Source organism: Bos mutus, chromosome 3 (assembly GCF_027580195.1).
Source record: "Bos mutus isolate GX-2022 chromosome 3, NWIPB_WYAK_1.1, whole genome shotgun sequence".
Lineage (NCBI taxonomy): Eukaryota > Metazoa > Chordata > Mammalia > Artiodactyla > Bovidae > Bos > Bos mutus.
Genome location: NC_091619.1, coordinates 30,367,855 through 30,382,614, shown reverse-complemented (window position 1 = coordinate 30,382,614; position 14,760 = coordinate 30,367,855). Strand labels below are relative to the sequence as shown.

Genomic DNA, 14,760 nt, shown 5'->3' with positions numbered 1-14,760 from the left:
GGTCCTAGGGCCATGTGTCCATACATGTGTGGACATATTTTCATGAGACCTTTAAAGTCTAGGAGGTGCACTGGTGCACTTCCAAAATAAAAGATAACACCGATGGCAGATCTGACACTCACTAGCATCATTGTTTCCCAGAAGGGGAGGGCAAGAAATTGATCCTGTGTCTATACTGACTTATGAGAGTCAATCATTTCCAGAAAAATACTCCATAGGTGGATAACAGTGTGGAGTACAGGAACTGGGGTTTGTGGAGGAGACCCAGGAGGAGTATGCAGGCAACTTAAAATATACTGATTGCGTCTTTCCCTCCACCACCTCTTTTCTTTTCTTTGGCCTTGCGTGTGGGATCTTAGTTTCCCAACCAGGGATCAAACCTATGTCTCCTGCACTGGAAGGCAGACCCTTAACCACTGGACCACAAGGGAAGTCCCCCCTCCACTACTTCTTGTGCAGAGAATAGGTGAAGGTGTTTTATCAGAGATAACTAAGACTTCCAAAGTAGGGAATATAACGGGAAGATACAACTCCCTCCTCCTTTTCTCAGCACCCTTCAGCAATAGGGAAAACTCTAGAGGAGATTTTGGCTCTGATCATCAGTGAAGTCAGCAGTGTTCACTGCAGAGACTGAAGCACATAATCAACACTGGAAAATATCAGGGTGGGACAAACACAAATTCCCTCCTTCCAAAAATTACAGGAGGGGAAAATGACCTTGAAAGAAAGAAACTGACAATTCACAACCATGGGTCAGTTCAAGAAAAGAACTTCAGAGAACTCAGTTGGCTTCTTATGCTTTCAGTTTATTCAAGAGAGAAGAGATTAACTCATTATGACCTGGGGCCTGTTTGCCCCAAGAATGATGCATGAATGGCTGGGCACAGGCAGCTTCTGTCAGGGGACCAAGAAGAAAAGATAAGGGCTTCCCCCAGCTTCTGCCAAGAACAGACTTGGGATCCTTTATTCACAGCAGAGTCTTCCAAGTTTGTTTACAGAGAGGACTCATTGGAAGGGTTATCAAGTCGTCCAAAAAATAAGTCCATCAGTGGGAACAAAGGGGTTGTCAAAAGCAGGAGGAGTGTATCCTGGGGCCAGAGAGCAGCATCCACTTTTCAGCTTCTGTCTCAAGACCAAAGTAACCCACCAGCGGGTCAGGGTCCCCCTCAGAGGTCAAAGTCTCCTCTCCAGAGTCTCAGCCCTCCCATCAGGGGTGACTGTCATCTTTCCGGAGGGGGTGGTCACCTTCTCAGGGACTCCAGCCTTCCTTCCTGGGGGTGTGACCTTCTGTCCAGTCTGAAGGTGCACGGGACCCACAGCTATCCCTCCAGGGCTCACCGCCAGATGGCCCACAGTGGTGAGGGGCTTCTCTCCAGGGCTCTCAGTCTTTCCTTCTGGAGCAGCAGTGCGCCTTCCAAAGGATAGAGGGGTCCTTGTAGGGGTTGCAATCTCACCTTTGGGGGTTATAGTCATAGTTTCAGACTTTCTATGAGTCTCAGTGGCCACAGCCTCTCCTCCTGGGGGCAAAATGCCCAAACCAGTGGTCAAATCCCTGGTCATAGTTGGCATTTCAGGGCCAATTCTTGAAGAATTCACAGCAGTTGAGAACCAAAATTTTGGTGAAGGAGTTGAGCTGAACTCTAGAAGAAATCAACAGAAAAGTGTGAGACTCCTACCTCTTCCTTTCCATCCTGTCACTGGCAGAACTAGAGCTGCTCCAAGGATCAAGTACCAGCTCCCAAGCCAGAATAGGAGGATTTACGAACACATTCACTTGTGGATACAGATAAAGTCTCCGCACACAGAAGCCTGGCTCCCCTACTTCAATATATAAACATGATCCCAGGCACCCATGGACACTCAGTGGGGTTTGCCACATTTCTGTTGAGGGACCCCAAGCAGAAGTCTGCCAGTTCTCTAAGCTTAAGCCCTTGCTTTGACCTTTGCACCTTGAGCAAGACCTTACCCCGAAGCCTATTCCTAACCTGTGGAATCCACAGGAAGAATCCTTTTGTGTCCCCTTTTTGGGAAGCACAAAGTCCAGGCTGAGGGCAAGGAGGTTGCCCTAGAAAGCATGTTGTAAAGAATTAAGTTGGAGTCTCATTTCCACTTCTGACTAGCTGTATTATCTTTCTGAGCCACAAAATGAGGGTTATAGACTGTCTCCAAGGATGCTGCAGCTCTAGCATGTTAGGTTCCATCTCCGAACTGCCAGGGAAGTCTCTACTATCAAAGAAATATCAAAAAGAAACTTAATTTCTTTTTCTGGTGTTTGTTGCATGAAAGCAAGGAAAAGAAATACAGAAATAAACTGATATGTATTGAGTGTTAACCATGAGCCAGCATGCTTTCATTTCACATCTCATTTAGTTTGTATAATACTGACATGAGTATAAGGATTATTCCCATTTTGTAGATGGGAAAACAAAGCTCAGAGAGATCAAATGGAGCAAGCATCCAAACCAAGATTAGAAAGCAGACTGGCCTGGCCATCAAAGCTTATTCTCTTCCTTCACTGTTGTTCTGCCACAACAAAGCCTTTAGATCTTACAGAAGGGACCCACTCAGCGGCTGCTTGTGCAACTGCCAACCCCAGCTTCCAAGTCATAGCTACTCACCATCATTCACCAGGAGATTATTCAACGTATGGACAAGGGGGAAAGGGCCAGTGCCGCAGAAATAGCCCCTGAAGTCATCCAGGTCCAATGTCCACACCATGGCCCCCCCAAAATGCTCTCTCTTTATGAAAAATGCCTGAAAAAAAGGAGTGGTCAGTCAACCTGCTGTTCTAACCATCCTCCAGACTGAGTACAATGGCAAAATCAGATGGACTCTCAGAAGGCAGTATAGCAGGATGGTTAGCCACATAGCCTGTCTTTGAATCTAGCCTCTATTGCTTATTAGCTATGGCATCTTGAAAAAAAGTTACATAAACTTTATGTGTCTTAGTTGCCTCCTGTGTAAAAAAAAAAAAAAAATGTATAATAATACTTCCAACATTTTTAGGATCCAAAGAATTCCTACATGCACATGTTACAACATGGATGGAAGTGGAAGACATCATGCTAAGTGAAATAAGCCAGTTACAAAAGAACAAATACTAAGATTCCACACATAGAGGCTCTTAGAGTAGTCAGATTCATACAGACGGAAGGTAAAGTGGAGATTAAGAGGAGGTGTGTGAGGGAAGAGTGAGGAGCTATTCAATGTGTGTGGAGTTTCTATTTGGGAAGACAAGAAAGTTCTGGAGAGGGATAAGTGTGATAGTTACACAACAGCGTCAATGTACTTAATGCTATTGAACTGTAACAAAAAGTAAGTAAAATGGTGAATTTTATGTTATGTATATTTTCCCACAACTTGAAAAAAAAAATTTTTAATTCCCACATGTTAAATATTTGGAGCAATACTTTGCACATAGTAAATGTTCATAAATGTTAAGTACTGTCTGACTTCCCAAACTGCTAATTACCATTATCATCATAAATAGTAGATATTGCTTTATATTTTTAAAAAATCACCTCAACATACCTCATGCCAAAATGATGCTATAAAGGAGGAATAGAACAGATAATATCATATTCTTTTCACAGATAAGTAACACAGTCTTTTGTCCATGAGTTTTTAAATCACAGATATAACTAAAAGGCAGAGTTTAGACCCCAAACCAGGTTTTATTATTACTTTGCCAGCACTCTCTGTGCTAGCGGAAAAGGCAGACTCATATGCAAACATCTGCATGACTTGGTAATACTTGGTCAAATCGGTTGGCTCCTTTCTGAGGTTTAATTTCCCCAAATGTAAAGACAGCAAAGCTTAATTATTAAGTTGAAACTGTGACGATTCTGAGATTTTATCCTACTTCTAAGCTAAACTGGGCTTCCAAAGTGCCACTAGTGGTAAAGACCCCTCCTGCCAACGCAGGAGACGTAAGAGACTTGGGTTTGATCCCTGGGTCGGGAAGATCCCCTGGAGGAGGAAATGGCAACCCATTCCAGTATTCTCACCTGGAGAATCCCATGGATAGAGGAGTCTGGCAGGCTACAGTTCATAGGTTCACAAAGAATCAGACATGACTGAAGCAACTTAGCATGCACGCATAGGCTAAATTAACCTGTTTTATATGTACATACACACACACACCCCAGATCTCCTGATCAAAAAAGTGACCATTTCTACTCACAGTAAAAAGTCAGATTAGCACCTGGAGTTTGCTCTCCATTCCCCAATTATCCAAAGAGTGATGTGAAGGCAACCAGACATTCACCTGCACGTGCAGCAGAGTCTGCCCCACAGGAGAAGAATCCCAGTTATGGCTCTCAAGCTGACACAGGAAGCAGGCACATCTTGCCCTTTTCCCTCTAGAGAGACCGAGAGCTTGGCTCTGGACAATAAATAAGGCCTCTCCGGGAAGGAGATTTTACAATACATGCAGGTAAGGAGAGGACTCTGGGGGAGAGGGGAGGGGAAACTTTCTGTTTAATTATAGCTGGTCTGTTTGCTTTACTCAGAATGCCTGGACAGTGCTGGAACACTGAGAGATCCAGGGATTACTGCCTCCCAGTGATTACCTGCTACGTTTCTTTCAGCTGAGATTCTGTGATGAGAGCTCTTAATTATGCTCACACTGGGCTCACACCCACCTCTAGCTTGGTAAGGCTCTGTAACCGCCCCTCAAAGCAAGGCCACCCTGCACTGCTGGCTTCCGGCTTTCCCCAGCAATGGGGTCCACCACCCTCTCCTGTGTCCTATGGATCATATATTTAATTCCACCCAACTGGATAATTCCAGAGTCACTGACCTTTTTTGTGTCTTCTGTTTCCAAACCCACAGAGTTAGATCCTAGAAGCTGAAAGTCATGCTCTCTACCTCTCTCCCCACAGCAGGTCTCACCCAGGATTAGAGGAAGTCATAGTGTCTCTTCATGATAACTGCCATATTATCTTTGCTTTCTACCGCAAATGTTCCCCAAAGAACAACCAACACCAGTCACTTCCACATCACTTATGAGAGGAGACACTGTGACATCCCTCTACTAATAAGCCCCGACATCCAGGCAGTGACAGACTTCTGACAACTGCTCACTCATCAATGGCCTCTCCTCCCAAACTCCCTAGTCCAGACCCTTATCATCTTACACATGCACACCTGCAGTGCCACACAGATCACAGTAGGATCACAAGGGGATACACTGCAAACAGTTTCCAGGTTATTTCTAGGACCTGATGAATATTCAGGGTTGGAACTAAGAATTTCTACATCTATTAAATCTACATCTAATCTAGGTGATTCCAAGCCGAGGCAGGTTAGGGAAACACTGGAACATGTCTTTTCTGTTTTAATTCACTATTTTTAAAAAAAAAAAAAAAAACTTGCCAGGTTCAACATCATAGACCACTGTTGATACAGGGTGCAGTGGTGGTCACAATTACTAAAGTCTAAAGATTTCAAACTCACAAATCATATACCTGGCTCAGAAACCTGATTTTGCCTGAAAATGCATACAGGATGAAGGCCAAACACCTTCATCAGCATTCAAGTATCTCCATAAATTCTCCTTTTTAAAATAAGATGATTGGGGCAGGTTTGATTAGGAAGCTCCAGTTAGATCTGGTATGCCTAAAACTCATCTAAGATAGTCATTCTCACCTTCATTCTCCATGCAGTACACACACACCCATACACACACACACACACACACACACACTACAGACAAGGGCCTCACGGAAGCCAGAGGAAAACTGTGCTGGAGCAAGAAAGGACCAAGGTCTCACCTTGTAACCGAAGCTGATGGCATCATCATAGCCAACCCACTCCTTCCCCTTGAAGGCATATGGGACATACTGATCATTAATCCAGCGCTTCTTCGCTCTCCGGACAAAGCAGCAAATCTGCCAGGAAGATCACCAGGGTAGTTCTGTGAAGTGCCATGGAGCAAAGCAACAGCAAGGAAAAAGAACCCAGGAATCCCTCACCAGGGGGTGACAGGAAGGCAGACCAAACAGGGGGTGTGGAAGCCACTCACAAAGGACCTCCTGTCTATTCCAAAAAATCCCTACTACTGCACATTCCTTCCATCACATCTGTGATATACACAAAAAGAACACTAAGGAGTGGGGGGTAGCCTTAAGAAAACAAACCAGGGTTAGGTAAAATCAATACCAAACTACTACAGGAACAAACTGTCCTTTGACCAAACCTGTTCCTTTCTCAAAGACTTTTTATGAATAAGTATCTCCTCTGTTCACTAAAACCAACATAAACTGCCCCATCTAGGCAGTTATCGAACTAACTTTAGAATCTATAATAACTGTAAAGGCCTAGAATGCAGGGAAAACTAGGTTATTATAATCAAGAAAGCATTGAGTGTGGTTTGGGTACCCAGCCCTGAGCTGGAGACCATACGCTACAAAGATGTAGACATGTTCAACTTGGGCTGTCAAAGTTAAGGTGTGGAAGTTTTTCCTTTGGGGGTGGGGGTGGTCATTAAAAGTTTATCAAAATCTCTTTCACGTAATGTCCTTCAAGAACACTCCCTCATCACTCATAACTATGCTTCACTGGATTAGCAGGGAAACATCTTCAGGAGCCAGGACAGAGCAGAAACTGGAGAGACACCAGCATCTCCACTACCACCACAAGCAAAGATACAGCTCGCCCTCTGGCGTCTGCTGTCCTCTGCCTAGAAGGTCCTTCCCACCCATCAGGATTCTGATTGTCCATCACAGCTCTGCACAGAATTCACCTAATCTAGATCCTACAGCCATGCAATCCATGCCTCTTACTATCTTCCCTCGTGTTTCACATTGCCCTGGGTCCATGGCTCTTTCCTCCACTAGAGCAAGCTTTGTTGAGATTAGGGGGTGGAATTGAGGTAGAGGAGAAAGAATCTGTCATGGGGGATGTCTTTGAATCATTTCAGAATAATCTACTAGTGAGAAGGAAGGAATCAGGGAGAAGAAACAATATTGAGAAAAAACAAGACTGGCCAAGAGTGGTTAATGACTGAAGCTGGGTGAAGGACATTTGGAAATCAGGGAATGAGAGGATGTTATACTATTCTTTTACTTTTGAAAATATTTGAACTTTTGGGGGAAAAAATATATATATATCTTGCAAATATTAATTATGTTTATTTAGGCCAAATAGTAATTCAGGATTGACTTAAATATTATTTAAGAATCTTCTAAGGAGTGAAATATCTGTCCCCCTCCATTCGGACTTCACCCAGTCCCTCACCTCTTACAAAGGACTCAAATAACTTTCCCAAAAGAAAAGGGAGCATCCCAGAGACTGGATGTCCCTTACCACAGCAAACCACCTCCTTGTCCTATGTCTAACCCTCAGTCTTGCCTTGGTCCCTTGTCCCTGATTTGGCCCTGGGCTCGGGTCGGGGAGCCCTAACTCACAGACAGAGGTTCCCGTTCCCGTCACCTCATAATAAGCCAAGAAGCCAGCTTGCTTGGTGTACTTCCCTGGAGATGCTGGTCCCACAGCTTCTGCCCTCAGCTCATTCTGAGAGGCTTTGAGGAGGTGAAAAGTACGTCCATAGGTGGGGAGCCCCATGAGGAGCTTCTCAGGGGGGACCCCAAGCTGTCGCCAGTAATTCATGGCATATGCCTGCAGGGAGGAAGAACACAACCCCTCCTTGTTACCAAGAGCCACTGGCCTGGCTCAGGGGTGCATGTCTGGGCTGCCTGACAGCTTTCCTTTTCTTACCGAAGATTTGGGGTCTCCAGGCAGAGAGAACAGAGGGCTATTGTGTCCTGTGACCTTTTCCCAGCTTCCATGTAAGTCATAAGACAAGACACTGATGAAATCCAGGAGTCTGTAAGGGGCAAGAGGAGGTATGAAGATCATGCTAGCTAGACTTTCAGAGCACCAACTAGCTAACTAGCTGAATGTCGGCCACCCAACACCACTGCCGTCTCTACCCACGGGGACTGCCCAAGCTGTGCCCTGCATGTGAGAGGCTGCCCTAGAACACACAGCCAGTGAGGGACAGCAGTGTGTCAGGACCTATGCCCTCCGGACAGTATGCAAGGGGTCAGACCAGGAAACAAAGGCGTCCTGGCTGATACAAGTGCAGCAGAGGTCTGTGTAAATAACACGTGTAATCAGACAGCATAAAAGTGCATCCATCTTTCTACCATTCCAGGAGCCACTGGAACCCACCTCTTCCAGAAAGCTTTCCAGATGGCGAGGTGCAGTTGAGCTTTATCAGGGCACAGTGTGGAGGTTAGCATGGATCATCTAATTTAATTTTAATTTAGCCAATGCCCTAAGTACCACAATTGTCTCTATTTTAAAATGAAGAAATTGAAGGACTTCCCTGGTGGTCAGGTGGTTAAGAATCTTCCTGCCAATGCAGGAGACATGGATTCAATCCCTGGTCTGGGAAGATTCCACGTGCCACAAGCCCATGCGCCACAACTACTGAAGCCCAAGCACCTAGGGCCCGTGTTTTGCAACAAGAGACACCCACTACAATGAGAAGCCTGTGCACTGAAATTAAGGTGTAGCCCCAGTCACCACAATTAGAGAAAAGCCTGCACACAGCAACAAAGACCCAGTGCAGCCACAAATAAACACATAAAATAAAGAAGTTAAAACTCAGACAGTTACCTAATTTGTCTAAGGTGACCCAGCTTGGTGAAGATGAACTCCCTCAATCCCACATGGCTCTACGACCAACACGAGGCAATTCACTCCACTGGGGTCCACCTTTCCTGCCTAACTGCTCTCCATTGAAACCACGCTCCCTAAATAAAATCACATTCAGAAACACCCCGCTTCACCTCTTGTGTTCTGCATCTAACTCAGATTTCTTATCTGTAAATACCTGATTCTTGAGCTTTGAGAAAATTAGTATAGAACTGGCATTTCCAGAAAGTTATGTGCTTTCTTGGGGCTTCCCAAGTGGTGTCAGTGGTAAAGAAACTGCCTGCCAGTGCAGGAGACATAAAAGACATGGGTTCGATCCCTGGGTCAGGAAGATCCCCTGGAGGAGAGTATGGCAACCCACTCCAGTATTATTGTCTGGAGAATCCTATGGACAGAGGAGCCTGGAAGGCTATATAGTCCATAGGGTTGCAAAGAGATGGACACGACTGAAGCGACTTAGCACGCATGAGAGTTCCTTGACTGATTTTGTGATTTTGGCATAAAGATCTCTGCTCTGAAAACAGGCCCTGACTTGGCATTCCTGTTTTTGTTTCAGAGGCAGTAGTTGGTAATTCACAAATGTCTCTGATGCCAGCCATCTGGCACTTGGTGTACATCCACAGGGGACTCCAGGAAAACAGAGGCCAGGCCCCTGGATTCACTCCTTGAGGCCCAGCTATGGGTAATGCAGATCTCTACCCAAGAGGATGCTGTGGTGTGGCCTGATGCTCCATCACTTCCCTCTGATCTCCTCAGGAAAGCCTGGGCTTTAGGGAATAATCCTTGTTCCCACCTACCCTCCTGCTAGGCCCACCTCCCACAGGTGTTCTCACAGCAAGGCAGGAAATCGAAGCTCCAGGACAGTGCTGGGCACCTCTGGGTTCTGAGCCCAAGATGCCTCCTTCCCTCCAATGCCCTCCCCTCAACAAAAGAGGACCCACTCACCTGCCCAGAAGGCGTGCTTCATACGCTTTCTGGACGACATGGGGGTCCCCAGAGACGGCAGCAGACAGCAGCAGCCTTGGACGCATGGTGAGCTGGGCCTCATTCTTGAAGGCCTGCAGGAGCTCCTGGGAAGAGAGAGGCAGATGAGAGAAATGGACAAAGCAGAGTCAAGTTGGGGAAAGCAGGAGTCATCCAGGAAACAATCTTCCACAATAACAGAGCCCCTGGAGCCAGAAGAGTCAGACACAGGCCCTGCCCACAGGTTCCCAAGAAAGGGGGACGTGAGCCAGGGTGGTAAGTCGCTGAGCAGAGGGCTGGCTGCAGGCCCAGGAGCAGAGTTCAGACAGCCTGCCTGAGGGAGTCCAGCAGATGCATGGAGAAAGTGTCACTCAGGCTGGAGGGCTGGGGCCAGGCCAGTGGTGATGGAGGGAAAGGCCTCCACAGGGCCCCTGCTCAGCAGCCTCTGTCCACACCACTTTCCTGTCCACCCCTGGTCTTAGGCTCCTCCTGTGCCCGGGGCCCAGACATGGTCAAAACAGAATCACTTCTGGATTCAGGATCTGCCAAGCCAACCTTACTTCAAGTAAGAAGACAAAGGTCCATCGGTCACGCGCAGGGCTGCCTCTGAGTCCAGGGTACAAGAAGAAGAGGTCCAGACCATCAAAGCCGTGTGTCCTCAGGAGGGCGATCACTGAACTGACGAACCTTTCCCGGTTGGAAAACGTGGACAGCATCGTGGTGAACCTGCAGGGGGACCAGGGCCGAGGCCAGGAGTGCTTTCTGCATAACCGTGCTCCCCCCAACCACTCTCCTCTTTGGTTCATATGTGACTGCGGAAAGGAAGGCAGAGCTTTGAAACTCTCAAACCCTCTTAAAGCTCTACCAAGTCCTGGACTTCACGCTCCAGGGAGGATTTACAAACCACCCCTGCCCCTGCCAGATGGAAACAACACTCAGCCCGGGGTGGAGACAGTGGTTCAGAACAGCTCTGCCTTTGAAAACCTGGTTACTCCTGCCCAAGCACTGGCCCTCTGCCTAAATAGATAAAGGGGAGGGAAAATAAGCCAAGGGCAAGTATTTCCATAAAGATATCTGAGCTAATGGGCCCATAAGGTGGCAGAGGGCCAGGCTCTGACCAGGGGTTCAAGAGTCTCTGCTCTTCTATTCACTTGCTGTTTGACTGTTTTCTATTTTTTGTAGTATTTTCTCTTCCATAATGAAGACCCTATTGGAAAATCTTTAGTATAGTAAAACCGAACTTTAAGTAATTTGGAGCTAGTCCTACATGCAATGATTAACCAGATTCAGACTTAGGCATGCCTGGTTCCATTACCTGATCATCACCCCAGCTGGTCATCTCACAGGGACACCTGGGTGAAATATGGTAAGTTCCCTAAGCTCTCACTTGTGGTTTTTTTCCTACAAATTTGGAATGCAAACAGCCACTTTAATCCTTTCCCCTATCAAGCATGAGATAATGAGTAAAGCTGGCCTGCTCCCCACCCCCATCACCATACCCCAACCCCAGAGAGAAGACCTAATAGCACAGACTCACCTCACGGTGCCAAAGTTCCACCCCCCGATGGACAGCAGCGTTTTCAGCCCTCTGTTCCTGTGAGGGGGGACAGCGTCGGTGAGTGGGTTCTCATTCAGTCATTTGGGGAACAGTGGGAAGTAGTGGGGATGGGAGGAGGGGGAGGGAAAGGGGGCAGCAGGTGGAGTAACCTAAGGGAGAAAGGAGTGGAGCCCAAGATGGGGAAGAAGGATAAAAGAGACAGCAACCAGTCCACATATACATCATCACACCCAGGATCCCAGGCTGTCTAAGCCCCCCAAACGCCCCACTCCCATGACATTCCCAGAAAAAGGAAAAGAAAAAGCAGCCTAAATTTTCTCTTCACTCACTTTCTTGGTCAACAAACGTTTATTGAACAATTAATACGGGCCTCTGACTGCTTTGGGCCTCTCTGGTAGCTCAAATGGTAAACAGTCTGCCTGCAGTGTGGGAGACCCAGGTTCGATTCCTGGGTCGGGAAGATCCCCTGATGAAGGAAATGGCAACCCATTCCGGTATTCTTGCTGGGAAAATCCCATGGACAGAGGAACCTGACAGGCCTCAGTCCATGGGGTCGCAAAGAGTCAGACACAACTGAGCGACTTCACTTTCACTTTCCAACTGCTTTAGGTGCTTGAAACACAGCAGTGAACAGACGGACAAGCTCCCTGCTCTCCTCTCCAGAGGCTGTGCTCTAGTGACATGGATTTTCTCCACTGTTCTACAACCAAGCACACAGCGACAGAGTCCTGGGGAGAGAACACTGAGCACCAGCTCTCTGCTGGGCGCTGACCCAGCCACTGGTGTACAAAGACCATAGACACCAGCCCTTCCCTTGGGGTTCATTTGCAGGTGACAAATGATAATGAAACACTAGCACTTGTGAAGCTTTTGTGATATGCAGCTCTCTCGAAGCATTTGAAAATAGAATCCTGAGCACTGGGCTTGAAGGGTGAGTTGGGGTGCAAGGCAGAGAAGAGAGAGGAGCATATCCTAGGCAGGGGCACAGCAGCCACAAGGGCAGGGAGGCAGGACGAGCTCAAAGTGCTGATCAACGGGGAACTCCCAGAGCAGGGACACTACAGAGAGCCCTTGACAGAAGGAGGGACCCAAGGATCAGAGGAAAGGTGACGACTAACAGAAGAAAAGACTTACTCCTCTTTACCTATAAAATACAGCCCCACAGACACAGTGAACACACCTCTCCTTGAGCTTGTTGAACTCTGGGTAGAGGATTTTCTCATCCTGGGGATCCTTAGGAACAATCTGATTGTTGCTCATCGAGGCAAAGGCAAATACCAGGTGGGTGCAGAGAAACGGGTCCAGATCCCGAGGCAGGATCGAGGCAGGGCCGGGCCGACTGAATGCCCAGTTGGTGAAATAACACACCAGCTTGTGGGCAGCACCTGGCAGGGTACAGCAGGCATTATTGGTAGAAACCAAGTGGGGATGGAGCTCAGCATCCACAGCGGCATGGACACTTCTCTAGAGGCCAGTCCACTGTAACCCCCACCAAACACATCCCCCCAAAGCTACACTGTGGGGAGGTCCATCCCCCACTGTTGGCATCCCCCGGGGAAAGAACGCCTCATGAAACCCTGGTCAGAATGGATCCAAGAGTATGGATCCTGGCAGAGAAGACCCAACAGTGACTGAGAATTTGCTGCTGAGCTGCACTGGGTCAATGATCCCCAACGCAGAGCCAGGGTGGGCACAGAAGACACTGGACTTGGAGCAGTTCTCAGTGGACACTCTCCCTGGCTCTGGAGAGGACCAGTTTCCTCACCATCATGGTGTTTCAGCACAAGGAGCAGCCCTGCAGGAGACAAAGGAAGAAACACACGCAGATTCACGGGTACACCCAGAGTGACACACCTCAGCTCACCCTCCAGCTCCCACAAATGCAGATACACACACCCCTCCCTCTTCTCTACACTGAGTGGGTGAAGCCAGATCTATCTAAGCTCCTTTCCACTCCAATATACTCTACGTGTAGACACACAGGCTTTGCATAGGGACAACCATGACACTGAAAGTCCCAGCAAGGTTCAGACCTGTGGTTCTCAACCCTGAAAGTGTTAGTCACTCAGTCGTGTCCAAATCTTTGTGACCCCATGGACTGTAGCCCACCAGGTCCTCTGCCCATGGAATTCTTCAGGTAAGAATACTCGAGTGGGTAGCCATTCCCTTCTTCAGGGGATCTTTCTCATTCAGGGATTGACTTCAAGTCTCCTGCATTACAGGCAGATTTTTTACTGTCTGGGCCATCAGGGAAGTTCTCAACCCTGGATGCTAATTTAAAAGTAGTGATATCCCGGTTCCTCCCTCAGAGATTCTGATTAATTGGTCAAAGGTGAGAAAGGTTGAGACCCACTGTTCTGATCACTTCTCCTTTCACTGTGTCCTATCCACCTCTACCTAATCCAGGCCCCCAAGTCCCAGGATGCTCCTTGGGTACCAGTGAGACAACAAGCTTATGAAGCCCAGCACCTCCTGATCTAAGAGACATTGAGGGGCTGGGACCCACCACACTCACCAACACACAGCAGCAGCTTCCCCATCTCTGTGGTCTGACAGCTGCAGGCCTAGGGCTGGAGCCCCTTTATATGAGATTCCCCAGGTACAACCGTGGGACAGCGCTGAGACAGCCCAGCCACACACACACAAAACCAGTGATTAATAGGCAGCTGCCCAGAGTCACAGTGACCCCAGCATCTCCTGTTGTCCCGCCCAGCAGAGCCATAGTTCTCAGATCCCACAAAGGCACAACTCCCTCTGACACTGGCATAGACGGGGTGTCCACCACCAGCCCTGGTGAGGGCAGGGCAGCGCTCAGCCCCTCTTCCTGTAATTCAGCCCCACATGGACTGAGTATGAGGAAGAAACACTGAAGGGCAGCAGGAATCCTACTGTTACGAGATTAGTGATTTGGAGGGTTGCATAGTGTAATGTTAAAAAGTCTCAGCTATGGACTCTGCCAGGTCAAAGTTTGAATCCCACTGTCAAAAAGCGTAAGTTCTAGCATCTTGAGCAGTTAGTCAGCTCTTTGAGCTTTAGCTTCCACACTTGTAAAATGGAGGTAACACCTGATCTCACCTCATAGGGTTTTATACGATTTAAAGAGATAAAACTGTATGAAGAACTGTGACTTCAGTGCTTTGCATATATGAGGACTCAGTGAATGGCAGCAGTTATTAGAGATGGCATAAGAGTTTGCCCCCAGAGCAGGGTTCTCAAACTCAAATGCTGACAGGCAGGTAATGTAAATCAGTGAAGTGGACACAATAGTTCACTCTCCAGTGGATTCGAAGAAAAATAGTCCAAGTCTAGTAACACACTTCAGCTAACATGAAGCCTCTCCGTTGGGAAACATCAGAGATTAGCATGAACAGCCACTAACTTTTGCCTTGCAGTGAAACAGAACCAATTGGAGGATTCTTCAATTTCTAAAGAGAAGACACAAATCTGAGTTTTGTATGAGCCAGTATATGAGCCGATGATGACACTGTCATGAGAGGGGTCATGAACCTAAGGAGTAAACGGAATGCAATTCTGGACACCTAAGAGCCAATCTTTTTAAAATATTAAGGATAAAT

The 14,760-nt window shown here is 47.4% G+C and overlaps 1 protein-coding gene across 1 annotated transcript; it reads right to left on the bottom strand.

Annotated features, from left to right (window-relative positions):
* Positions 1-791: 791 nt before the first annotated feature.
* Positions 792-13,861, bottom strand: LOC102287844 (oviduct-specific glycoprotein). Its single transcript, XM_005905670.3, has 11 exons — positions 13,701-13,861; positions 12,951-12,980; positions 12,366-12,570; positions 11,165-11,221; positions 10,188-10,353; positions 9,610-9,734; positions 7,720-7,828; positions 7,435-7,620; positions 5,775-5,891; positions 2,619-2,754; positions 792-1,640 (listed from the first exon to the last, which is right to left on the bottom strand). The coding sequence occupies exons 1-11, from the start codon at positions 13,723-13,725 to the stop codon at positions 1,174-1,176; spliced, it is 1,623 nt and encodes a 540-aa protein (XP_005905732.2). The 5' UTR covers positions 13,726-13,861; the 3' UTR covers positions 792-1,173.
* Positions 13,862-14,760: the final 899 nt, after the last annotated feature.